This window comes from Chionomys nivalis, chromosome 13 (assembly GCF_950005125.1).
Source record: "Chionomys nivalis chromosome 13, mChiNiv1.1, whole genome shotgun sequence".
Lineage (NCBI taxonomy): Eukaryota > Metazoa > Chordata > Mammalia > Rodentia > Cricetidae > Chionomys > Chionomys nivalis.
In genome coordinates, this window is record NC_080098.1 from 54179726 (window position 1) to 54204754 (window position 25029).

General features: G+C 43.8%; 1 protein-coding gene across 6 annotated transcripts in view; it reads left to right on the forward strand.

The window, feature by feature from the left end:
* The window catches only part of Rreb1 (ras responsive element binding protein 1), a 126919-nt gene that overhangs the window by 43728 nt on the left and 58162 nt on the right, over window positions 1–25029 (forward strand). For 4 of the 6 annotated variants that reach the window (XM_057787422.1, XM_057787425.1, XM_057787427.1 and 1 more), the window contains exons 2-4: window positions 17390–17491; window positions 21928–22066; window positions 23040–23252. In XM_057787422.1, coding sequence (XP_057643405.1) covers window positions 23082–23252 — 171 coding nt within the window. In that variant the 5' untranslated portion in view covers window positions 17390–17491; window positions 21928–22066; window positions 23040–23081. Of the gene's footprint in view, window positions 1–17389; window positions 17492–21927; window positions 22067–23039; window positions 23253–24276; window positions 24393–25029 lie in introns of those variants that run through there. The other 2 variants (XM_057787423.1, XM_057787426.1) reach the window with 2 other exon arrangements.

Genomic DNA, 25029 nt, shown 5'->3' on the forward strand with positions numbered 1-25029 from the left:
GGGGGGGGCGGGGGTTGTACTGTGTGTCTCTGTCCCGAAGCACTTAACAAATGTACTCACTTCTTTTGCCCTCAGCAACCATATCATGTAGCTATTGTTACTGTCTTCATCTTTTAGCCTAGGAAACTGAGGCACAGAGGGAGCATCACAAGGGCAGAATGCAAGTGTTAGATGTAGGAATTGAACCCAGGCTCAGAGAATGGCTCCTGGGTCTGCTCCATAACCACACTGTGTGCTCTTGCTGATTGATCTTTAGGATGACAGTTTGCCAGGCCCTATCGTAATCTTTTACTTTTTCTTGAATGGAGACAGGAAGTGTGGTGTGACAGTGACAGTTCACATTTTAAGTTAAGCCCCCGTGCCACGAGCTTCATTCGTTGGTGGTTTACATGTGTGGTGGGCTACCGACAGTGTTGGCCAATCGTGGAGATGCATAGCTGAGCTACAGTTGCTCAGTCATTTAAAACTGAACAATAAACAGAATAAGGTTGTTAGGGTAGAGCCAAAGCATTAGTGGGAAGTGGTTTCTCAGAGTGAGGTAGTTCAGTCACATTACAAGAACATTTTCTTCAGTTAACTTATGTGCAATCTTCTGGCTTAGGAGGTGGGAGGCCCCATTCTCATCGCCTTCCCTTTTGAGTCTTCTCTGGCCTTTCATCTCTCTGTCCTCTCTGAGATGCCTGTGTGAAACTGGATTTCATCAAGCAGTTTAAAGATTTCTCTTGAGTCTGCCGCTGTGTTAATGGAGAAAATGTGGTTTTCCTTCCAAGAGATGGGGTAAAATAATTCTCAGCCTTCCTCTTGAAGGCTCGTGGAAGGGCTTATATGGAGGGGATCTAATTATTAGCATTGTAGCCGATGTTTCCAAGTGACATTAAGAACTGCTTATTTCCTTACATCCTTTAAATTTTGTGACAGGGGCCGGAGAGATTGTTGAGCGTTTTAAGAGCACTGGCTGTTCTTCCAGAGTACCTGGATCAGATTCCCAGAACCCACACGATAGCTCATGACCTTCTGAAACTCCAATCATAGGAATTTCCTAGATCCAATGCCTCTTCTGGCCTCTTCAGACATGTACATAGTACGTAGACATGCAGACCCATAGTATATGTATATAGATTTTATATTATAATATATGATATACAATATGATATATGTATATGTTATACATGCGTTATAATGTATATACCATATATTATAAAAATAAATACATCTTTAAATAATAAGTAAAATGTGATGATGTCCATTTTCTTCCAGGCAGGTTTGATATCTTGCTGTCATTGGTCCGTTGCTGGCCCATGCATTTTCTCACTTGCTTTGTCCCTTGTACTCATCAGGCTGCAGTTGAGATGGTTCCTGGGCCGCGCTACAGGGGACAGTGTCCTGGCTTTGACTCTCTCTAGGTGGAGGGTAAAGATGGCATCACCTCTTTCAGGTTTCATGTTGTTTGGGAACAGCTGCTATGCTCTGTATGGTCTGAACATAATATTTCATTCTCAAATTGTTGAAATTTTTAGTTTTCTTGAAACTATTGCTCAGCCGAGGTTTTAATATTCAGACTGAAGTCTAGGGTTTTCCTTTGAGAAACAGTTGCTCGTCTAGTAATTGAATAGAGATGGGAATAGCAGAGATATGGGGAGGAGCGCCTACCATCTACTTCCTTCCCCTTCACCAGTTTAAATGGTTTGGTTTAGTTAAGTACTCCAACGATGGTGTATATAATTGGTGGAAATCTTGAGTCAAATCTAAACTAATCAAAAACTCAATGCACCCTGATTTGATTGACTCATAGATTGGTCCAGACGTAACTGAACTTGTGAGAACTGCCAGATCACAATGCCCGTGGTGGCCCATGTATTCAATTCTAGCACTTGATGAGGCCTAGGCAGGCGGATCTCTGAGTTTCAGGCCAGCCAGGACTACACAGTGGGACCCTGTCTTGTGTGAGCTGTCAGCCTGCGTTTACACTGAGCGGCATCTCTCTCTATTAGAGCAGCAAAGTTCAGCCCAGAAAGAAAATGTAAAAAGTATTTGGGTTGAGAATTTGGAAGGTGTTTTCTCTGGGAGATCTGGTGCCCTTGGTATTTGTATGTGAAATCTACAAGTTTATATTTAGGAGAACAGGTTCATTACTGTCAGCTGGAAGAAAAGTAACAGGCTTACCTCTCTACTGGAATATAAGGTGCAGTGTTTAAAATAGCACACAATTCTTTTTCCTCTGCCACCCTTCAGAAGTGGGAAGCACAAGGATGCCATAAACTCCCTGAGTAGGGGAAGGGCCTCCCAGAAGTGCCATTTCACTGTCCTTGGGCCATTTGATGTGTGGGGGTCATGGATGAGGGGGTAGGGGTGCGGTGTTTTTGAGACAGGGTTTTACTTTGTAGCTCTGTCTGAGCTGTAACTCACAAAGTAGCCCGAGTGCTTCTAGGATTATAGATTATAGACATTTCTGGGATGTGCATAAGTGAGGGTATGTATATAAGTAGATTTGTGTACCCTAGGCTGGACTCCTGTTCCCCGCATGACAGGATGACCTTGAACCTTCTCTATCTTGCTTCCACCTTGGAAGTATAAAATGTGAGTAATGCATTTTCTTCTTCTGACCCACAGATGGAACCAACTAACTACCTGTTTTCTGGAGATTACCAATCCAACCAAATCTTTGAATTTTTGTGTGCTAAAGATGAAGACACACACACACACACCCTCCCCCCCAGCAAAGATTTCACTCTGCCATATGCGGGTGAAAGGGCTCTGTCCATTGGTTTTTATGCTTGGGGCGGGGGGTGGTACTGGTGTCTCTTCAGTTTCCTATTTCAAGCTCCCGTCCCTTACTATTTTACACTGCCACCACCTTCTGGGCAGGCCTCTATGTATTGCATCACAGCCAGAGTCTAACAGAATTTAGCCTAACTCTGTCAACCATCTTGGTCCATTCTGGTGCCTCAGGCCCCTCGCCTGTGGCTGTTCTCGCTTCTCTTGCCTGACCGCCTTTCTTTGAAAGTTGTTCTGGTTTATCTTCTCCATTCCCTTTGTTCCCCTTTCTAGTCAGTCACCCCTCCCCCAGTCTCCATGTTCAAACAAGTTTTCAGAACTCTTACATCATCTTCTCAGACTACTCTGAGCCTATACCCCGTACTACTCCAAACCCACCTTTCCCAGTTCCCCATAATTTGCCCCCCCCCACTACCCTCTGTAATCATCCCTTGCCCTTCAGCAGCACCTGGTGCTTGAGTATCAGCTTCCCCATCAGGCTTTCCACTCCCATACCCTTCCCCGAGTACACACCTGTCTGCTTCTGGTAGACCTAATGCTCTGCCACCTTCTGCCTCTTTCTCTCCTCTGGGTGGTAAGTTTGTGAGTAGCCCCCTCTCTTGACCTAGTAGTGGATTTTGTCTGTGTAGTTGTGGGTGGGTAGGGGTGGCATTTTTATCATAAATTTTTATCAGTTATATTGGTACATTCCTTTAAATCCAGTACTAGAGGGGCAGAGGCAAGTGGATCACTATGAGTTCAAGGCTAACCTGACCTAAGTAGTGAGTTAGGATTCCACACTGGGACCCTATCTCAAAATACATATATACAAATACATAAATATAAATAATATTCGAGGCCTTGGAAGTATTTTATTTCCACATCTTTGGATGCGAGCATGCATGTCCTGTTTGTTGTTCTTAAGGTACCTTGGGAAGGGGTTGTGAAACGGGGTCCCACTGTCTAGCCCTGCCTGGATCTTGTCCAGTCTGGCACTTATAAACCAGGTTGGCCTTAATCTCACAGAGATCAGCCTGCCTCTGCCTCTAAGATGTGTGATATACTTGAATATATATGCTTTATAATGTAATAGGTAAAAAAAGTTTTCATTTTCTTAGGGACATATGCTGGATCATTGTCTTTATTTTTATACCCATGATGGCCATAACTTCTAGTAAATGTGTGATTACCAAATCAGCCTTTTCTGGACTCAAGGCAGTTGCCAATTGAAAACCTGAATAGGTACTAATGATGTGGTGTACATATTTTAGTTATTAAATTCTACAAAATGGAGCACATCCATTTGCCAGATTTAATTCCTTTGGAGTACTCTTAGAGTTACTTCCTGCAGGTAGTGGTGTTTGGTTGTATAAAGAACAAGGAGGATATCTCCTTATAATTTCCTTGACTTCTTGCCATGTAATAGAAAAGTCATTTTTTAAACCTTTGCTATTGACATGATTTGTGCGTGTGTGTGTGAAATTCTGAGGTCTTCAGCACATTTCCAATCAATAATTGATTAATTTCTGCATTACTTTGTTCTAGATGACCTGACAGACCCATATGGGATCAGATATGTGTTACGTATATGGGATACAGTCTATTCCTTATTAATTTCTTGAACCTGAATGAATAAAGTCAATTCTGTATCATCTGGTATAAGTTCAGCAGTTTCAATATGCAAAACAACTCTTTCTACATGTAAATCAGTAACTGTGTTGAGAGGTTTTTTTTTAAATCTCTTAGTACCATGAGACTAACATATAGTTCTGACTTTTGGACAGAATCATCTGAGCTTTGTTCACTTTACTTAAATCTTCTGATTGTAACCTGCCCTTCCCGATTTATTTGCATCTATATAGAATATAGGAGAAGACACACACACACACACACAGCAAAACAAAGCAAAACAGTATTGCTATGTAACATAGCCCAGGCTGATGTGGAACTCACTATGTATCTGCCCTAGGCTGGCCTTGAACTTGGGTTCCTGCTGTCTCAGCACGTGCCCCCATGTTTCAATGTACATTTCAAATTCTCATTCTATTTATTTAACTTTTAACTACTTTTTAAAAACATCTTTTTAACTTTTAACTTCTATATTTGTGTATGTTGTTTTGAGACAGAGTCTCTTTGTGTATCCCTACTTTCCTTGATCTTGCTTTGTAGACCAAGCTGGCCTTGAATGCAGAGATCCACCTGCCTCTGTCCCCCTTGAGTACTAGGATTAAAGATGAGCATCACCATGCCTGTTGTTTTTGTTCGTCTAAGAAATTTTAGTTTTATGTGTCTGAGTGTTTTGCCTGTATATGCTCCTCATATGTGCTGTTGTCCTCAGAGGCCTGAGAAGAATGTTGGATCCCCTAGAACTCAGTTATAAATGGTTGTGAGGCATCAAGTGGGTTCTAGGAACATGAATTCCCCTGCCAGAGCAGCAAGTGCTTCAACAGCTGAACCATCTCTTTAGCCCCTAGATAGGACTACTTTTAGAAGTTGCTTCTCTCTACCATGTGGGTCCTGAGAATCAAACTCAGGTTTTCAGGCTTGGTGGCAAGTACCTTTACCCACTGAGCCTGCTCACTAGCCTCTGCCATAATTTTAAATGCTGCACAGTTAGTTAGCAAGGTATTATGTTCATTTTAAACTAGCTTCATCAATGCTTGAATGTACCAACTTGCTTTTTATGGTTTTTGTTGTTGTTGTTGCAGACCTGAAGCTTAAGCCCAGGGCCTCAGGCATGCTTGGCCAGTACTCTTAACAGTCTTAGCTCTCCCCTCTATTCCCAAACTGCATTTAAAAGAGACCCAGATTTATAAACATTTTTCCAGTGTTTTGACCACTTTTCTTTGTTTGAGGCAGGGCCCAGTTTGATCAGGATCTGTGTAGATGAGGAAGGTGGGAATGGCTCATTTGCCTGCTTAGGAGATGCCCCTGTCTTTCTGGTTTCGTGGGCTGTTTCCCTCTATATACTGTAGCTCATAAATAGTAAGCAAAGTAAGTCTTCACGCTACCTCCCCCTCCCATGCCTACAGGGAAGGCCATACTAGACTATTTTTATTCCTGCCTTGGGGCTTAAAAACAAAGGACTACAATGTGTAGTAACCCAAGAACACTAGAGAAAAGCACCACAGACCTGCCCTATCCAGTGCTGTAGCCTCTGGTCATGACTAGCCATTTAAAGCAGACTCACATAAAAATTTTAAAAGTTGGACAGCCAGCTTAGCAGACAAAGGAGCCTCCAAGCCTGAGGACCTGGGACTTTCTTAATTCTGCTGTCCCATAGTCACATTCCACTGTGTGGCCCACACTCCCTCCTACAGGAGGAATTTCCCTCTTGTGCTAACTGCTTTGTCATCCACTGTGTTACCTAAGGCAGGCAGCCCAGGGGCATTCTGAACATTGCCACAGGGGCTCTTCTCAGGTCTCCCTTCGTGATGCTCCAGGCCCCCTCCCCAGCAGGACCTCTTCCTGTCTGTCCTTTAAACTGTCATAGTTCCCTCCTAACTGGGATTTTGTGCCTCAAGTCGAAAGCTTTTTAAAGTATGGATATGATTAGGGGGAAAAAAAAATCAGTGGGTTTCCACAGTGGCAGGCTAAAGTTCATCCCTTCCCAGATGGAACCTTGACCTCAGAGTCTTTCTGCCAGCCTCATCTTTGCCATTTCCCCTACTCCACTCTCCCTCCTTTCTCACAATGTGCTGTATGCGCTGAGGGCTCCCAGAGGAGTTTGTTTTCATGGGTCAGAAACAAAGCAAAAGGTTTGTAGTTAGATGGGGGTGGTGGTGGTGGAATAGCGGTGGTTTATTTCTTTTACCAAGTAAGGGCCTGAGAGAGCAATCTCAGTCACTTGATGTCCTTACCTTAAAAGCAAAGGTGATTAAATAAATAAATACAAACTAACCATGGGCTTCAGCATCGCACTAGAGAAGGGTGAAAATGGTCTACTTAGAAGCCATGCTTTCTCCACACTGTGTTCTCGTTGCTAACATTTGCTCCAAAGCTGGGTCCTTTCTTCAAGTTGAAGTTTGCCTTTGCCCCACTGCCCTCATGTTCTGCACCTCCTGCCTCTGGTGAGCCCCACAGCTTTAAAGCAGTTGGCTCATGGTCCGCTTTTCCTTGGGTTGTAATTTCACTCTGTGTCTGCTCTGTCTTCCCAGCCTGTTAGCCAGGTGCTTGTTCACTTCCTTGAGCTTCTGATACTCAGAGCCTCAGTGGCCCCCACTGCCTGCACATGGCAGGCTCAGGTTCTCTTCCCGCCCAGAGCATAGAACATCTTCAGTAACTTTCATTGCCTCATGTGATTGCCATTCTAATTTGCTATAAATTTGGGTTAGAACTAGTAACATTATTTCGACATAAGATAGAACTAGAATTGCCAGCATATCTATGCCCCAAACTCTCATTTCATTCAAAATAAGATTTGGTTAGAGGCTCCAAAAATGTTATTACCACAATTAGTAGTCACCTATAGGAGAATCGTAAAGGATTATTCTTATCTTAACCAGGTCAGAGAATTAGGGAACTATAGGGAATAAAGAGGTGGCACTTTAGTTTTACATTTCTGCGTTTATTGTAAATACATTTCTGTGAAAAGGCAGCTAGTTGTATAGTCTGTCAAACCTTCGGTTTGGTTTTCATTTATTTTTTTATTTAAAGAGAGAGAAAGTGGTATGTGTGTGTGTGTGTGTGTGAGAGAGAGAGAGAGAGAGAGAGAGAGAGAGAGAGAGAGAGAGATACACACACATGTATCATAGTGGTGTATGGAGATCAGAGACACCCTAAGGGAATCCATTTTCTTCCTCTATGATTTAAGTGCCAGGGATGCAACTCAGGTCAGCAGATTTGGTGGCTTTGAAGGCTGAGCCATCTTGCCTGCCCTTGATTTGGTTTTCTGAGAGTGCTAGAATTAATAGACATGTGTCACCCTATCAACTCTAGTTTTTGTTTTCTTTAAAAAAATATTGTCTTCTCACTGGGATACTGCCAAGATATGACCAACTTCTGACATCCCTGTGGAAGTATGCTCACAGCTGTTTGTGTTTGTTTTTCTCTTCGGAATTGTCATGGAACATCTTTAAGAGCTTTGAAGTTTATCTCAGGTGTATTCAGTGAGTACTGTAGACAACATTGTTTGCAAGTTTTCTGGGTTTTTGTTTGTTTGTACAGGGTGTTCCTGACTTCACAGCTGTGGGTAGTTAAGGGTGTTGAAGCTGTTTGCTGGTGGGGTGAACCAGTTAGTTGACTCCTGTTCTTTCATGGTCCCTGACAGGCTAGGTTCTTTGTCTGGGACGGAGGCCACATGGACGACAGTTCTAGGCGGGAGTGGAATAGCATAGCTCCTGTGCAGTCCCCTTTAAAGAAATGCTGTCTGTGTTCTGGAGTGTGGGCGTAGAAGGTGGGGCTAGGGACTCAACTTGTATAGTACAGTTTGTCACTGCCCCCCCCCCCATTCTCTCGTCCCTGGCCTGACTTAATCATCCTTACTGCCTGTTTCCTCTTGTCTGTGAAACTGTGAGAAACTAAAGGTGTTTAGACAAGAAAATGGCCCTTATTCTTTCATTATAGAGAGACCCTTCATACCCCCAGAAAGGTGACAGTTAGTATCTTGATTTTTATCATTTTCTAAACCAGTTATCTTCATGGTCACTGACTGAATGCTAAGAAAAATGGAACACTTCCCTCATGGTGGGCAGTAGCTAATGTGCTCTGGGGTATCGGTACATACACAAGTGTGAAACACAGCTTTAACAGCCTCCTTGACTGATGCACAGAGAAGTGATTTTCGCTGCCGTTATCTGAGTCTTGGGCTAAGTAGACAGGAGTGCTCTGGGGACTGAACCATAGAACAGACAGTTGAGTGGGTGGGACTGGGTGGGCTGATCGACAAGGGATCCAGTGCACTATTCATCACTGAGAGCGCACACAAGCATGTGCTCTTGGTTCCATTGGTTAAGGAATAGTAAAGTAGCACATATGGCTTACTGTAAGAATAGTAGTGTATGTGGATGGGAATAGTGGCTTATATCTGTAATCTCAATACCAGAAGGCTGAGGCATGAGGCTCATGAATTCAGGGACAACTGGGTTAGATCCTTTTATTTTAAAAAAAAAAGAAAAGATAATCTGTGCTTTATTCTAGCTATTGTTACAGTTTGTACATCTTGATGAAGATAGCTATTGTGTTTGTTGTGTAAGTGCCCACAGAAAGCATGTTCTTTTCTTGGCCATGTCAGGCCTCTCCCACATCAAGGCTCAGGCAGGTGAGACAGGTTAGCCAGCCGGTGAAGACATCTGCCACCAAGCCTAATGGCCCGAGTTTTATCCCTAGGACTCATATAGCAGAAGGAGAGAATGCAAGATGTCCTCTGACCTCCACATGTGTACCGTGGGTATATGTGCAGCTCATGTGCACACAAAATAAGTCAGAACTGTGAAAACAATCTTAAGTGTGCTCCTCCGTTGCACTGCAAGTTATAGCTGAAGTGGATGGTAGGCAGGTGTTGCTCAGGCATTGCAACAGGCAGGAGAGGCAAGTGTTTGGAACAAGTCAAACAGGCTAGCTACAGGAAGTCCAGCCTTTGGCTTTGAGTGGTCAGTAGTAGATAAAGTATGGACTGTTAGAGGTTTGGCCCCTCCTATCACTGGGAGGCAAACTGTGAAAGGAAGATAAAGAGTAGGGATGTTCTTTTTGAACATTCAGAGAGCGCCTTTATCACATGCTTGCTTTATGGTGATACTTAGAAGGATTCTGCTTGAGATGCAGTACTCTGCTCCATAGATGTGAAAGCAGTTCCTTGTGTTTTGATTGAGAATGTGTAAATCACCTCATACTTCGTAAATGGACATTAGCTTGGTAATCCAAATCTGTTACTAGGAAGATTCCTTATGCTCAGGTATCTGTCTCAGAATTGTCCAGCCATCCAGCCATGTCCCAGATGTCTGGGACCCTGCTAAGTCTGGGGGCAGGGCATCCCTTTCCTTTAGCTGTGGATTCAGTGTTGGCCTAGTTATGAGAGAGAGAGTTCAAGAAAGGGACCTGTCTCTCTGGGATTATCTTCCTCTTTTGTTTCTTTGTGTAGTTTGTAACACTTGGTGAGAATTCAGTTCTTTGTAAAGGAGCTATCTGTTTCGGGTGGGGCTTGGAAGATGTAAACCAACATTTTGTGCATATTCAGGAAGCCTGTGCTTTCAGCACCTGGTAGGAGATCAACCTAAAGCAAATGAACCTACGTGCTTTTGTGACACAGGCTTCTTTCAGAGCCAGTCAGGAGTGGAGAGCAGCCTTTCACAGCAGCAAGACCAAAACCTAATCCCGCACGCCCCACCCCTGGCAGTACAGTTGTCAAGACCTAATCACACTCCCAGTGGTCAAGGCCAGGGCAGTGAGGACTGGAGCCTCAGACTTCCATCAATATACTGCATTAATCTCCCCAAGCCAGGACATATGCTGGACTGGACTAGTCTGCTGGTACTCAGATTATGCCACGATTTCCTGACACAGGTCTCTTAGGAGGACCATATCTGGCACCGTAATAGTCACATTTGACTAACTCAGCCAGTGGTTTTGTTGTGTGTGTGTGTGTGTGTGTGTGTGTGGTTTTTTTTTGTTTGTTTGTACAGTGTATAAACACTTATCAACTACTTATATTTTAGAGTATGTTTGCTTTCACACATGCAGTATTGAATTCTTTTCTTAGAGGTAAAATTGGGGAGATGGGGGATGAAAGACCATCTGTTTATTCACAGAGGGCCGCCTATCAGGTCCCTGGGAGCTAGGGCACATCACTTCCCCAGGACAGTCATTCTCAGCTGACAGTTGGTAATGTCTGATTACCCACTGTGAAATTTTGACCACAGCTGACCACTTTTCCAGTGGTCAAATGAAAGATGTGAATCTACCTTCCAGTGCCTTCTAAAAGCAGCCAGGGGAGGAGCAACTCACACAGTTTTATCTTCCATAGAATTAGTTTGATTTTCCTAGGAGAGTCATCCTGCAACTGGAATGTGTAGCCCCTTCTGATCTGATGTTAGATACTTGCCCTGGGGTTCTTAGCCTGCACTGGGATCCTCCTCAGAGAAGAGCCGAGACTCTTGATGCTGCTGTGCCCTTTCCCAGCCTGAGACCTCGGGACTCGTGAAAGGGTTGCAGGATATTGCCCAAAACTCTGCAAACTGCTACTGAACTTTACCCCAGCTTTCCCACAAGCTGTAAGTGTAACAGGATACGTACGTAGTTGTATCTCAGAGAAGTGCCCAGAACAGTCGGATCACTGCAGTCCAGTAGCCTGAGTGGGCCAGGCAAATTGCTGGTTGGAAGAGAAGAGCTGTGTTAGGGAATACAAGGAGGAAGCTGCCATGGCCCTGTCCTCACGGGTGCCAGGAGTGTGTTTAACAAATGTGGAGCTGAGCAGGATTTGTTTCGGCAGCGCACATAGCCGGATGGACTTTATTTCCTGCTTGTCGTGCAGCATGGCAAGAGTCAGCAGCTGTTCTCCCCTTTGCTGTCAGTGGGATTGTATCTATGATAAGCCAACTTACTCATTTTTAATTGTCTCACTTGTGGGCTGAGATGGGATTTGTTGTTTGTTTGTTTGTTTGTTTTTAAAACAAAGACCATCAAATTGGGCTGCTGTCAGAACCTTGCCAATCTAATAAGGGAAGCTGGAGGCAACTTGAGGTGGATTTAACACTGGGGCCAGGGGAGACTGGGAATGCTCAGTGAAGAAGCAATAATATCAGTAGCTCAGACTGTGGGGTGCCATATTGTTTCCCATGTATTTTAATAAGTTTACATCACTCTCAGACAGGAGAACTAAGGCCTCAAATATATAACCTGTCGGCAGGAAAAATCATATAGTCTGGTCAGACTGATAACTTTTTAAAATTATTTTTACTAATATTGGTATGTCTAGTTGGTTACCCATTTTATATTTGGATGTACCCAGAAGAAGCAAACTCATAGCCTTACTGGGCCTCATTCTATCCAACAGCTATTCTCTTTCAAAGCCCTGGCTTTCAAAGGCTGGTAAAAGGACCTGCCACCAAGCATGGAAACCTGAGTTCAGTTCCAGGAACTCATGATGGAAGGAGAGCCAACTCATACATGTTGACCTCTGACCTCTACACACCAGTAATTGCACGGTTTTGTTTGTTTTGTTTCTAAGCACAAACCAGAACAAGCCAGTAAGCAGCATTCCTCCATCTGTCTGCCTCAGTTCTTGCTTTTAGTCTCCTGCCTGATTTCTTTCGGGGATGAACTGTTACCCACAATCATAAGATGAAATAAACACTACCACCACCAAACAAACAAACAGTCTGGGTCCCAGCACTGTCTGCTGCCATTCCTTATTCTTGTCCTGGTGGACCCACGGGATGTATGTATCCTTTCTAGTCCAGCAGCATTTGCAGCCAGCTCTGCAAATTCTCAGCCTCTCCAGCTTCATTATATCTTGTTTTTCTGCTGCCTTGGTTTCCAAGTCCTTTAAGTTGCTTGTTTCCTTCTACTTCTGTGATCTTTTGTGGTGTCTTGATAAGTACAAGAATCGTGGAGTCACAGAATCCCAGGCTGGAGTTCTGTTCCCATCCCTTAAGAGTAGTGTAGCATCCATCAGATAACTAGTCGTTGCTGTACAGGATTTGGAGAAGGATTAAATACATATAAACTGCTTACTGCACTTCTGGCATAGATAAAGCTTATGTCTCATGAAATACCCCCAGTTCTCTGGAATTAGCATATTTGAATACAAACAGGCTTCTGGTATACTCCTAAGTTGAATCCTGTTTTCTGTGACTTTAGCCTTTTCTTTTCCACTTTTAAGTTCTGCAATATCGGCATATTATAGAGGCCCTACTCCAGCCTTTCCTGTACCTGTTTTTACCTGATAAGCCAGAATTCCTCTAGAGGTGGGGTAGGGGAGGAGTCAAGCTTAGTCCCCATTCTAAACCAGGTGACTATGCACAGCAGGTAGGTAAGGACATTTGTCTCTCTCTGCATAGGCATTCCTTGTACGGGTGCAGACCACTTTGACTTCTTACCCCCCTTTTCCTCAGCTGTTGGTAAAGTAGAGAATGGTACAGGCTTCTGCTAAGCTGGGCAAGAAAGTGATGAAATACCAGGGCCTAGATGCCAAGCAGAAAAACTAATGTTTAGGAAAAGTCTGGCCTGCCTGGGGAGAGGGCCAGGGACTTGTTCTTCTCACAGCCTGGTGCCAAGGGCCACCGGTGTTCCCCTCCCAGGGGAGGAGGGTGCTGGGTGACAAATGGCTACCAGGTGGCAGCTGCGTCTTGGCCTTGCGAATTTGGCAGTTGTTAGATCCTGCCTGTAAGATGTGTTCTGCTGAGAGAAGAGTTGCAAGGAGTCTGCTCCTTCACCGTGCTGTGTGCTCACAGGAAAGGGTGTGATCAGGGAAGGTGCTGCCTGCCTCCTTCCTCTGAAGGAGCAAAGAGATGCTGGGGGAAGACTGGCTACCGTGGCAACGGTTCAGGCCAGCATCTACCGGACTCTGCATCCTTCCAGCCGTTCATATTTTGTTGTTGTTTGATTTTGGTTTCATCTTTATGGTGCTAGGGATAGAACCCAGTGGATGCTAAACATGCACTGAGCTAGCCGAGGAGTGTTCTCCGTTCACTCTTCCTCCATCCTAACTCTTCCCGGAGCCTGACACACCTCAGTAGGTCCTGAGTTAATGCTAAGGCTGTAGGAGGCAATGGTCATGCTCTCTAACGCTTCTTCTCTCTTCCTGTCCACCCTTTGTTGAACATTTCTTCTTGTCTAGGAGGGGCAGAGAAAAGGGCAAAGGGAAATTGTCCAGGTCCACAGAAATTCTGGACAAAGTGCTTGAGTATCAAATAAACTGAATTTCCAAGGAGTAGCATAGACTTGAAAAAAACACCATTTGCTGACTACCCATGCATGCATTGCAGTTCTGTCCTAATTCTGTCTGAAGCTTGTATCCAATATGTTCTTTCTCCTTCTCCAGAGGAACTTAGAAACAAGGCCCTGTGTAAATGGTTTCCTTTTCCTTTTCTTTCTTATTTAGTTGTGCTATAGGAAGTAAGCTCAGTGTTGGGAGTGGATTCTTAGTTTCTGCTTCAGTGCTTTGGTGTTTGTTCAGGACTTTGATAGACCAGTGGCTCTCAGAAAGGTTGTTGATTTAAATTCCTGGGGGTTTTGACCTTGTTGTTGACCTTTACGAACTAGTTCAAGGGTTAAATAGAGTCCCCTGGAGAAGTATGAGGACAGACTGCTGGGCCTTCCCCCAGAGGTGTGAGTTTGAGGTAGAGCCCAAGAATCAAGGAGGTGCCATGCACATTTAGGAGTGGTAGCCGTGGTACTGGTGGGTGACTTGGGCTAAAGCTTCCGAGTGACTGGTTAAAGAGTGAGCCTTCCTGTAGGCGTCAGGAAGGAAGTAGAGAGGATATCTCACCCGTTACTTTCACGCTTGTCTCTTAAACTTGGTACAGTCTCCATCTCTTAGCAACCCATCTTCACTCAGGAGGAAGCACTGCAGAGTTGACTGCAGCACCTCGCTGTGCTCAGTTGATCAGGGGTTGGGTACTGTTAACTTTAGCCTTCATTTTACTCAAGCCTGGGCCGACCTATCCAAGGCATAGCCTTGCTCCAAGCCTAGAAACACATCAATGTCCTGGAATTCAGAGAGCCACCGCCCCAACTCTGTCAACCTTCAGGGCCATCCTGGTTAGTTTTGGTTTGCATTGGTGCTTGGGGCTGGGCAGGCTTAGACTTGATGGTATAGCTAGTCAGGTTAGGTTCTGTCCCCAGCTCAGCCCACCCTTTAGATGTTTTCTGTAGTTTTGTCAAGTGCTTCAATCATTTTCATATCTGAATTTCTACTCTTGTATCTTATGCTTTGTATCTTGTTCTGGATTGGCCCGAACTGGACAGGTCGGCTCTCATCATACATCCCTCACAAACTATCCCACGTGTATTTATGCTAGACCTATTTGTGGACATCATAGGGACTCAGGCTACAGCCATTTCAGCCAAGTATTAGAAAGGCCAAGGCCCCTTGCTGTCATCCTAGGCATCTCAACTTACTCCATATTTCCTGAGAGCCTGAGGACAGATTTTAGATTTCATCTTCAGAAGATGGGATGCCACCCTTTACTTCTAAACCATCCTTGCTTTTTTATCTTTGATCTCTCTGTTGCTATCTCCCTGGACCTGAAGACAGGTTCCTTAATCTTCTCTTTCTGGCTTTGCTTAGCATTGTCCCTTATCTGGGGGGTGGGAGGTAGGGCTGGCTTCCTCCACCACTCCTCCTCCCAGAGGCTTCTGCCTCTTCTAAGATATCCTGCCTCTTTGAATTGCACAAGCCTTCTGGGAAGCAAAATCCAGATAGTCTGCATCCTAGACCCGCCCTCAAATGCTGTATGTAGCCAGTCAGTCCTTTTTTCTTCTCAGACATTACTAGCCATAACCGCCCCCCATTTTTTTTTTAATGATGGAGGTAAGGGGTATCTAGAAGTTCCTTTTAAAAACTGCCTTGTATTTTTCCACCCTCAAGCTTTATGACTCCCTTAGACCTAGTGGAACTCAAAACAAACAGGGAGGTGGCTCTTGTTATTCAGCTGAATTGTTCGGCATTCTCAGCATCCAAATCATTTACTTCCAAGGTCAGAGGATACAGTTTTGAGAATCTAGTCTCAGTTTCACCCTTGGTTTGAGTGGATCCATCCCTTGGTTCTTTGTGTTTATGGGGAAGCCACTTGGGCTGGCCTGCTTTTTTTAAGTGTCTAATGGGAAATGGAAGTGGATCTACATTTTAATATTATTTTTCAATTCTGTAAACATGTAATTCCAGACTTTGTTCACTTGTTGGAAGACCTTGACAGTTTATCCTTTCTAGACTCTTGGCTATTATACTATATCTGTCATTACATTTTTTTTAAAAAAAAAATGTGTGTGTATGCTTTTAACCTTTTCAGTGGTGAGCATTGAACCTTGAGCCTCATCGTGTCTGCACTAGACAAATACTCTACATGGGAGTTACAGCCACAACCTATTATCACTTTAAAAATGAATACAGTCAGGGAAAAATTGCTTTTTTTCTCTCTGTCTCTGTCTCTCTGTGACAATGGCACAGAAGGAAGAGATGATGCTGGGCCAATGCTTTACCACTGAGCTATGTACTCCAACTTCTTTTCTTTAAGATGAGTCACAAAACAATAAACAAAGATCCTTCCCCTTCTAGCCCTGGATAGGAGTCTTCATTATCATAATAATAAAACAAGTGTATGAGTATTTCTGTGGAAGGATTTGTAATTTTCTTTACCTAGGGAAGTACTGGGATTTAATCAAATATTTTTAGGCTTGAGCTTCTCCGTGGCTCATTCAGAGCTGTCCCTGAGTTGTCTGAGAACATTTGAAAGAGAATAGCATAAAAAAATATGGCTGATGGAGCCACTGAAATGTAAACAGAAAATCTTCTGGGGGAATCATGGTGTCAAAAACTCCAGGAACTGCTTGTGACAGCCAAGGGTGATGGAGTGTTCTCATCCACACAGACCAGTCCTGCCCAGGGTGCTTGGGAGCTATCTGTGGAGGGCTCCAAGTAAGATGGGAGGTGATAGCTGTATAGAGATGAGAGCTATATGACACACTTGTGCGGCTTGTTTCCAGATGCCCTGAAAGAGGATGAAGTGAGAAAATGTGCCAAACAACTGCATCTTGGCATTCTTGATAATTATGGGATTTTTTTCCCCCACTTTGTGGTGCGGGAACCTAGAGCGCCTGTGCATGCTAAGCAGGTGCTGGCCCACTGAGCTATACCCTAGTTTTTATTCTGCTTAAGTTTGCACTCTGCTTCAGCTGAGCGATGCTGTGTTGAGAGCAAGAGGCGAGTGAATTGTAGCTTTGGATGTGTTGTAGCCATCGTTAAGCAGGCACAACAGTCAGTTTAGTGTTTTCGGGGCCTGTGGAACCCCAGAGCAGACTTTCTCCTATTCCTGAAGGCAATGTATAGAGGTGTTTTCTGTATTTCTGTAGAAAGAGAAGGGCATGCATTTGGTCCTGTTTGAAATATGTTAAGCAACGCCCCCACATTTGCATACTTGCAGTCATCTCTGCTTTAAGGCACTGTAAGTTTGATATTTTTTGTTTTCTTCGGCTCTTTCCTCTCCTGTTTCCATTACTACCAAGTGCTGTTTCTCTCTCTCTCTTTTTCATCCGTGTTGGAGGATCAACTGTACCTATTCAGCCTTTTTTGTCTTTCTTTGTGGTGCTGGGATGAAACCCAGGATCTCACACATGCTAAGCAGGTACTCTGTCATTGAGCTGTACTCCTATCCAAGACTATTACCATGCCACTGGGATGCTCAAAGCTCCACCTAGAGCCAGCAGTCTGAGCATTCTCCCGTGTCGTTGTCCTCAGACTTGCTGGAATGTAGGATGTACTTTGGTAGAGGTAATGGGGGTTCTGGCTGTTGAAAACGCACTCATTTTCAGCAGCACTTGAGGGGATTCTGATAGAATCAGCTAACAGTTTGCTTGCAGTTGGAGATAGGGGATTTTAATTGTCCCCATCATCGTGACATCGAGTAGAGGAAATGATACAGAGTCAGAATTATTCCTTCTTTTAAACCCTTCTAATGTTGCCCTCTTGTATTTTTTTCAGGTTGTTCCAACTCTGTGCTCTAGAAGGGGCGGCTTTGAGGTGTGACCCTGCCCACATTTGGGCCCAGTCCGTGTCAGCTCCTCAGCAGAAAGAAGGAAACAGGTCAGTTACTATTTATAGGCCTCCTTGAGTCACAATAAAGACCGATCTTCTGTGCTCTCTCTCTCTCCTAGCCTCGCCTCGAGTTGTCCTGTTTCTTTCCCAAATCCATCTGTCCTGTCTCATCCTAGCTCCCCACCCCTGTACCCCACCCATGCTCTCCTTCCCAAAGTGTAGGGTAAAATAAGATTAAAATTGTAACTGCAACTTGCTGCTTCTTCTTGACCAGTTGAATCTCTGGTGTGGGATGAGGAATCGGTTTGCATCACAGGAAGAAAAACTTCAGACACTCCTTCTTTCTCAGATCCATGATGACGCCTGTTGGTCAGTCACTTCTGTGGTTTGGGAACTTCATCTGGGGTCCTATCTTCTGATTCCAGTTGGAGGTTTTTGTATTAGAATGGGCCAATGATTTTTACCTTAAAGATTTAAAGTGTGTACGTTGGAGGGTGGGGTCAGAGGACTACCTACAAGTATCACTTCACTCCTTTTGTAATATGGGTTTTGGGGATTGAACTCTGGTTGTCAAGCTTGGCAGCAAGCATAGAGTCATCTTGGCAGATTTATCCTTTTTATTTTTGTTTTAAGTCTTAAATGATCTCGGATGTAGCACATGGGAGAAGAAATTGTGTGGAAAGAGAATGAAAATCCTCTAGGTCTGTAACTATTAGGTTAAAAAAAAAAAACAAGCAAGCAAGCAACCAAAGACACTGTAAATGGATCTTAAAACCATCTTTTAGGTCAGCAGATAGGAGGATCCTTTCTGACAGCTCAACCCCACATGCCGGGGGATTTCAGCCTCTCAGCTGTAAGCACAGGCTTCTCTCTGACCTGGAGCCTGTGTTAAAGAGTGGGCATTAGCATCCTCTGCAAGGCATTGGGGTATCGGCAGGGGATGGGGGGGAATCATTACACCAGTGGGGACTAGACTGGGTGAGGGAATCAAAGGGAAAACTTGTCTTTCTAGACATAAGTATCAGCAGGTTTAAATGTTTCCAGTATTGCTGGGTGGTTACACAGGATCAACTAGAATTAGCCAACTTTTCTGGTTAAATTATCCTGTACCTATTCCATAATGTAAAGATGGATGTTGTTTTTTTACCCCTAAGGCAGAGCAATTAGTGACGTGTTTTATACCAGTCTTTTCCTTTTGCACTGTTTCATGATCCCAAAGGAAAAAGACTCAATCAAGAATAAACTGGCGTGAGGAAAGCTTATTGGTGCTTCTGAAATACCCTCTCAAGGTGGATTCAGACTCCTTCCCTTTTGCTAACTGCATTCTCATCAGAAATGAGAGGTTCCTTTTAAAAACATACTGCTGTTTACTTAACATTTCAAATGCACGTAAAGGAAGTAAACAGAGGGGTTCTTAGTACCACCTGTTATGCTTTATCCCCAAGGAGGAAATAACTGTAGCCTATGTCTTCCTGCCAAGACACTGGGAAACAGCTTTGCAAGACTTTTCTTCTTTCCAGCTAGGAAAATGTGCTAGGTAGCTAGCTATAGGCATTCTTACAGGGTGGACAGACTGTATTTAAATCCTTAGATAGGTTGAAAGAATCCATCTTTGATTCTATGCCTGTGGGACAGGGATTGTTGGCAGTTTGCCTCTGTCCAGTGAATATATTTTGTCAGTTCCTACTGAGCTAGGCATGGTGGAACACAATCCTAATATGGGGCTGGGCATGGTAGATAGATCACAACCCTAACGCAGGACTGGGCATGGCGGTGCACACCTTCAATCCTAGCACTGAAACATAAGCTTGCTCTCCACCTTACCTGCTGCTTATAGTTGCTGCTGCTATTGTTCTCATCAACCCTAGGATTTCTCAGGTGGTAGTAGGAAACATCATCACAAAAGAACAGTAAAGTGAGAAAGACCTCACACCAGGCTCTACTCCTGTATATTTTCACATGGTAGGTTTAACAGAAATACAAATGTAATCCAGGGTTTACATAATTTCTTTGAAAGACAGATAAATTAATCCTAGCACTCAGTTCAAGTCATTGTGAATCTCTGTGAGTTAGGGGCTAGCCTGGTCTACATAAAGAGTTTTAGGACAACCAGGACTATATAGATTTAAATTGTCTAAATATAAACAAAAGGATGGGCTGTATAGATAGACTCTATCTAAGAGAGAGAGGTGGAAAACCAAAGATCATCATCTAAACTTGGAAATAATTGGTAGATAGATTCATTTTCTCTTTACTGAAATAATAGAAATGTATTGACGATTTCTAGTCAACGATCTTAAACTTTCTGTACATTAAAAATACAGAGGAGCCGGGCAGTGGTGGCACACGCCATTAATCACAGAACAAGGGAGGCAGAGTCAGGTGGATCTTTGCGTGTTCGAGGCCAACCTAGTCTACAAGAGCTAGTTCTGGGACAGGCCCCAAAGCTACAAAAAGCCATGTCTCAAAAAGCAAAAACAAACAAAAATACAGAGGAGAATACTTAGAAGAGAGAGGTGACTTCATTTATGAACCAAATGCGCATTCATACTTGCTGATTAATTACAGCAGGAACTGGTGACATTTGTTAGCAATCTCTTTAAAAAGAAGTATGTGTGTTCACTCTTCTGTCTTTATGTTCCCTAAAGAAAGAAAAAACCACCCAAGCACTGTGAATTTTTAATAACTTTAAGTGGTCTGTTCTGTTAGCGTGAGGGAAACTTCATGAAAAGGCAGCAGTTCAGGTTTGAGGTTTGTCTCTTTCCTTGGTGAGGCAGAGTAGGTCTGCTCACTCCTCCTGCTGCTCCTCCTCAGTAGATCTCAGTAACCTTCTAAAAGGCCCCGCCTCCAAAGACCATTCATTAGCCTATGAATTTGAGAATTAAGTTTCTAATGCAAATGTTTGAGGCAACACTTGTTCCTCACACATTTTGTCTTTTGAGGGGAGGTTCTGGTGATTGAATCCAAAGTCCTATATAGGCCTAAAATGTTTCCTACTACTGAGTGTCTCCCTTATTTTATCTTTCGGGCATAAGTTTTAGCTTGATACTACTTAGCCGGTAGAAACTTCACAAAATTCCATCCCCAGGCCTCTCCTGCTCTGCGGCTGTAAGTGCTGTTGTGGTTGGGACCCACTGTTAAATCCCCTTAAAGTTGAAGGAGGGAATCACAAACTTACAGTTTTTTCCCAAGCATCTGCTTGGAAACTGAGGTGACGGCCTTGATCTTAGGTTCCTGCTTCATTGGGATACCAGCAGTTACGACTAACAGGGAATAGTGATACTCAGCCTGTGGGTCCCACCCCCTTGTGAGGTCAGATGACCCTTTCACCGAGGTCACATCAGATATTTACATTATGATTCAGAACAGTAGCAAAATTATAGTTATGAGTAGCAACGAGATAATTTTATGCTTATGAGTCACTGCAACGTGAGGAACTGTGTTAAAAAGTTGAGGAAGCATGAAGAAAGTTGAGAACCACTAGATGTAGAATATTTTGCCAGATAAAAATGAGAAGAACATATCACCTATGTTCTTATAGTTCAGGAATGAAGTCAGTTCTGATGTGGTTTGGACTATGAATTTCCTTTTGGTCATTCATTTCCTATTACCCAGGTGTCTTCTGGCTGTGACCTAGTATTGTCTACACTCTGAGCTCTTAGGAAATGATGTGGATCATGTGGAAATCTGTGAAGAAATGGGGTACAATATAAAAGAAAATTTGGAGTGAAATAGGTGAGAAAGTAAAATACTGGAAAAAATTCCTTGGCCTTTGAGAGTATAGGAGGCAGCTCAGTAGGGGACATTAGGTTGAAAACCCACATCATACAGTTTTATAAGAAAAAAAATGATTTAGACTAGATGTGGTGTCTCAAGTTTAATCTCAGCGCTCAGGAGGCAGAGACAGACAAATCTCTGAGTTTGAGGCCAGCCTGGTCTACAGAGCGAGTTCTAGGACAGCCAGGGCTGTACTGAGAAACCTTGTCTTGGGGGGCAGGGGAAGAAAGATAGAAAAGACTGACACAGAATTGTCTCTCCTTTGCGAGTATGGTGATGTGAGGTCACAGCTAATCAATGCTTCCACATTTTTATCACTAAGCAAAAACACTGAATCTATTTCTTTTCTTTTTTTTTTTAAATATTTATTTATTATGCATACAATATTCTGTCTGTGTGTATGTCTGCAGGCCAGAAGAGGGCACCAGACCTCATTACAGATGGTTGTGAGCCACCATGTGGTTGCCGGGAATTGAACTCAGGACCTTTGGAAGAGCAGGCAATGCTCTTAACCACTGAGCCATCTCTCCAGCCCTTTCTTTTCTTTTTTTGAGATGGAGTCTCTTATGTAGCCCAGGCTAGCACCAAGTTCAGAATCTCATACCTCTGCTTTTTGTGTCTGGGGTCATAAGCATGTACCATTTACTCCAGTACTAAGTCATTTTCCTTGATGAATTAACTGACTCAGTGTCCCGTTTCTCTTCCAGTGTAAAGGGGTGACACAAGAGAAGAAAAGAACAGAATCGTTTCCGACTTGGGTGGATGACAACTGCAACCAGGAAGTGTCCTTTGTGACAGAAAATGGAGGTATCTAGAGTGGCAGCATTTCTCTCCATCTTCTGAATTGTATGTTATTTACATTTTTTAAGAAACAGGATTTTTAACCTTAGTTTTAAATTTGGTTATAATTCTTGCAGGGTTGGCTTCTAGAATTCATATATACACACACCTTTAAATCCATGAAGCCATATAGCCATGAAGTTAGAGGAAACCTGAAGTGTCCTATAAACTAGTTCTTAAGTCTAGAACATTTCAAGTACAGAGTGGAATGTGTTAGCCAAACACAGCTCTGTTTCCTCTTGTCAAACTCTGCTCACAAAGTCTAGGAAAATCACGGGCTAGGAAGATGGCTCACTGGATGAACTGCTTGCCCTGTTAGTGTGCGAACTAAAGCCTGAATCCCCAACACCCACATTAAAAGCCCAGCCCCAGCCTCATAATCCCAGTACTTAGGAGGCAGAGATAGGATTCTTGGAAGGTGGGATAGACTGGCTAAATCACAAGTTCTGGGTTCTGCAGGAGATACTTCCTCGGTACATAAAGCAGACAGCTATCTGGGAAACCATGAATTTGTACACATGTAGCCACTTTAATGCAAACACAAAACACACCACACAAAACACATGAGATTTAAAAATAAAAAGAAGAAAAAAGAAAACGTAAAGCTGCAGATAGCTTGAATTCTATTGGTGGCCTACACTTAGAAAGGAAACAAGTTGCATCTGTAGAAGAAAGCTCTAACTATTTTGGAACTGGGTGTGGTATCTCATACCTGTAATCTCAGTACTTGAGAGCCTGAAGCAGGAGGATCAGGGAGTTCTGAGTCATCTTGGCTACAGGGTGAGTTTGGACAGCCCAGGCTACGTAGCAAGCTCTTGTCTCAAAAAACAAACAAAAATCATTTTGAGCTCTATTCTGGGTAGGGGTTGAACCAGGCAAAGGGTATTGGGGGTCTATCTCTATCGCCCTTGCTATGATCAGCACATGACTGTGACAAGCCTAAACTCACATGAGAACTTCAGTCGTATCTGTGTTTCAGTTCTACAGCAGAGATTTCTTAGTGGTATAAAACCCCGGCCCGATGACGTCAAATTCACCCATTGGTTTAGAAGGCTCAGACCTGTCTTCCATCAACACCATGATGTCAGCAGTAATGAGCGTAGCAAATGTCACTGAGAATGGTGGGAGCCCCCAGGGCATCAAGTCCCCCATGAAGCCTCCAGGACCAAATCGGATTGGCAGAAGGAACCAGGTAAGGGTCTGTGGGTTGGGTGGTAGCAGCCCGAGGCTTTTAGGGGAGAATTCCCAGGCTGCCTAAGAGGAAACCCTGGACAGATTCTTAATTGAAGATATAGCCAAAGGCCTCCATCATTTTTCAGGAATAGATTTTTCATGACTTATGTCCTTGCATGGAGGAAATTTCTGTCATGGCATCTCTCAGGGAAAGCCCCGTTATCCCTTTAAACATAAAGAAGCTTGTGTTAAAGGAGTGAACTGGACTGCCTCTGCATGGTGTTGCTTTTCTTTTCTCACAGCTGATTAATTAGTAGTGCCTTCATTTTTTTTTTCTTCTTTTTCCCAAGTATCTTCAGATTAGGTGGTAAATACATTCCTGTTTGCTCAGAGTTCAGCTCTCTAGTTTTAGAGACCTACAATTATGGCTTCAGAGAATCCATCGGATGGAAAAGGGTTGTGCTCCGTTCATAGCTGTGCAAGGTCCCGAGTTCAATCTGTTTAATCCTCTTGAGCTTTCAGTGGTCACAGGGTCGGGAGCGGTTGGAAAGAGTAGCTGCTGCATGAACAGAAATCGGGAGGAACGCTGTTAGAAAAGCCCGTCTCCTCTATTAACATCAGGGTCTTTTCAGTTAACGAACAAAGAGTTGTTGCTGTCCTGATAGCAACATTTACAACAAGGTAAATAAGGAGGCAGAGGGCAGATAATTCTCAGTCTGTCTCTGAAACCATGTAGTGTTTCTTGTGATATAATGTAGTCACACTCAAAGCTTTATGGGGACAAGGCATTCTTCTCAGCTTATCTGGGAGCGAGGATGGACAAGAGAACTCGTTGGAGCTTCTGTGAACTAATGGCTTCTTATACAGCCAAGCACACCCATGATGGATTTTTGACAGATTCTCATGTTTTTAGTACAATGTGCCCTCTAGGATGTGATAGCAGCCCCAGGTTCCCTGAAGTGTGTAAGTGTGCATGCCTGCATTCCTCACCTACAGCCTGAGGATTCAGCAGCGCTCAGGGATGCATTAGGTTTTGGAGCACTGTTAACGCTCTCTCTTTCTCTCTTTTCCCTTGCCTTCGTGTGCCTCTCTTCCTGTGGGTGCCTGAGAAAAATGCTCAGCCTGAGTACAGATGGAGCACTAGTCCTGGGAAGAAAAGGTTTATTTCCACTCACATATGGCTGTCTGTCCATCTCTCCATCAGTCTCTCTGTCTATCAGCTCATATAATAGTAGATCCAGCTTCTTATTTCTGCCTAGCCACTGTACCAGGTGTCAAACATTCAAAGGTGATTAAGCATCTACTCTACCAAAAGTGAATGGAAGACAGGGAAGAGCCTTTCCTTAAATAGCATAGCGCAGCACAGCTGCCCAAAGTCCAGTCACTCAGACAGTTAGGGTCTCTGAAGACACCCACCATTCCTTCCATCTCTGGATACTGAGGTTTGTTTCTTGGGAGTGAGGAAGTCAAATGTGCTGTGTAGCTGGGTCATTTGTCATCTGCTTCCTTTCTCTTTCAGGGATGTGATGATACGCTGGCTTAGTTTTTGGAAGGGAGGCTCAGGCCAGAGGTAACCTACTAAATACAGCACCCGATTTCAGAAAATGAAACATAATTGGTAGACAGCTCAGGGAGTGAGGAAGTGCCTTTACCTGACAACTTCACAGGGAGAGAGGAAGGAGGGTGCCTTGGGAAAGCTTGCATCCATGTGACCATAGCATTCCAGGAGAGATTAGCCCCAGCCGGATGCTGACAAGGGTGCCAGATTGTTTCATTATGGGCTGGTTAGTTATCAC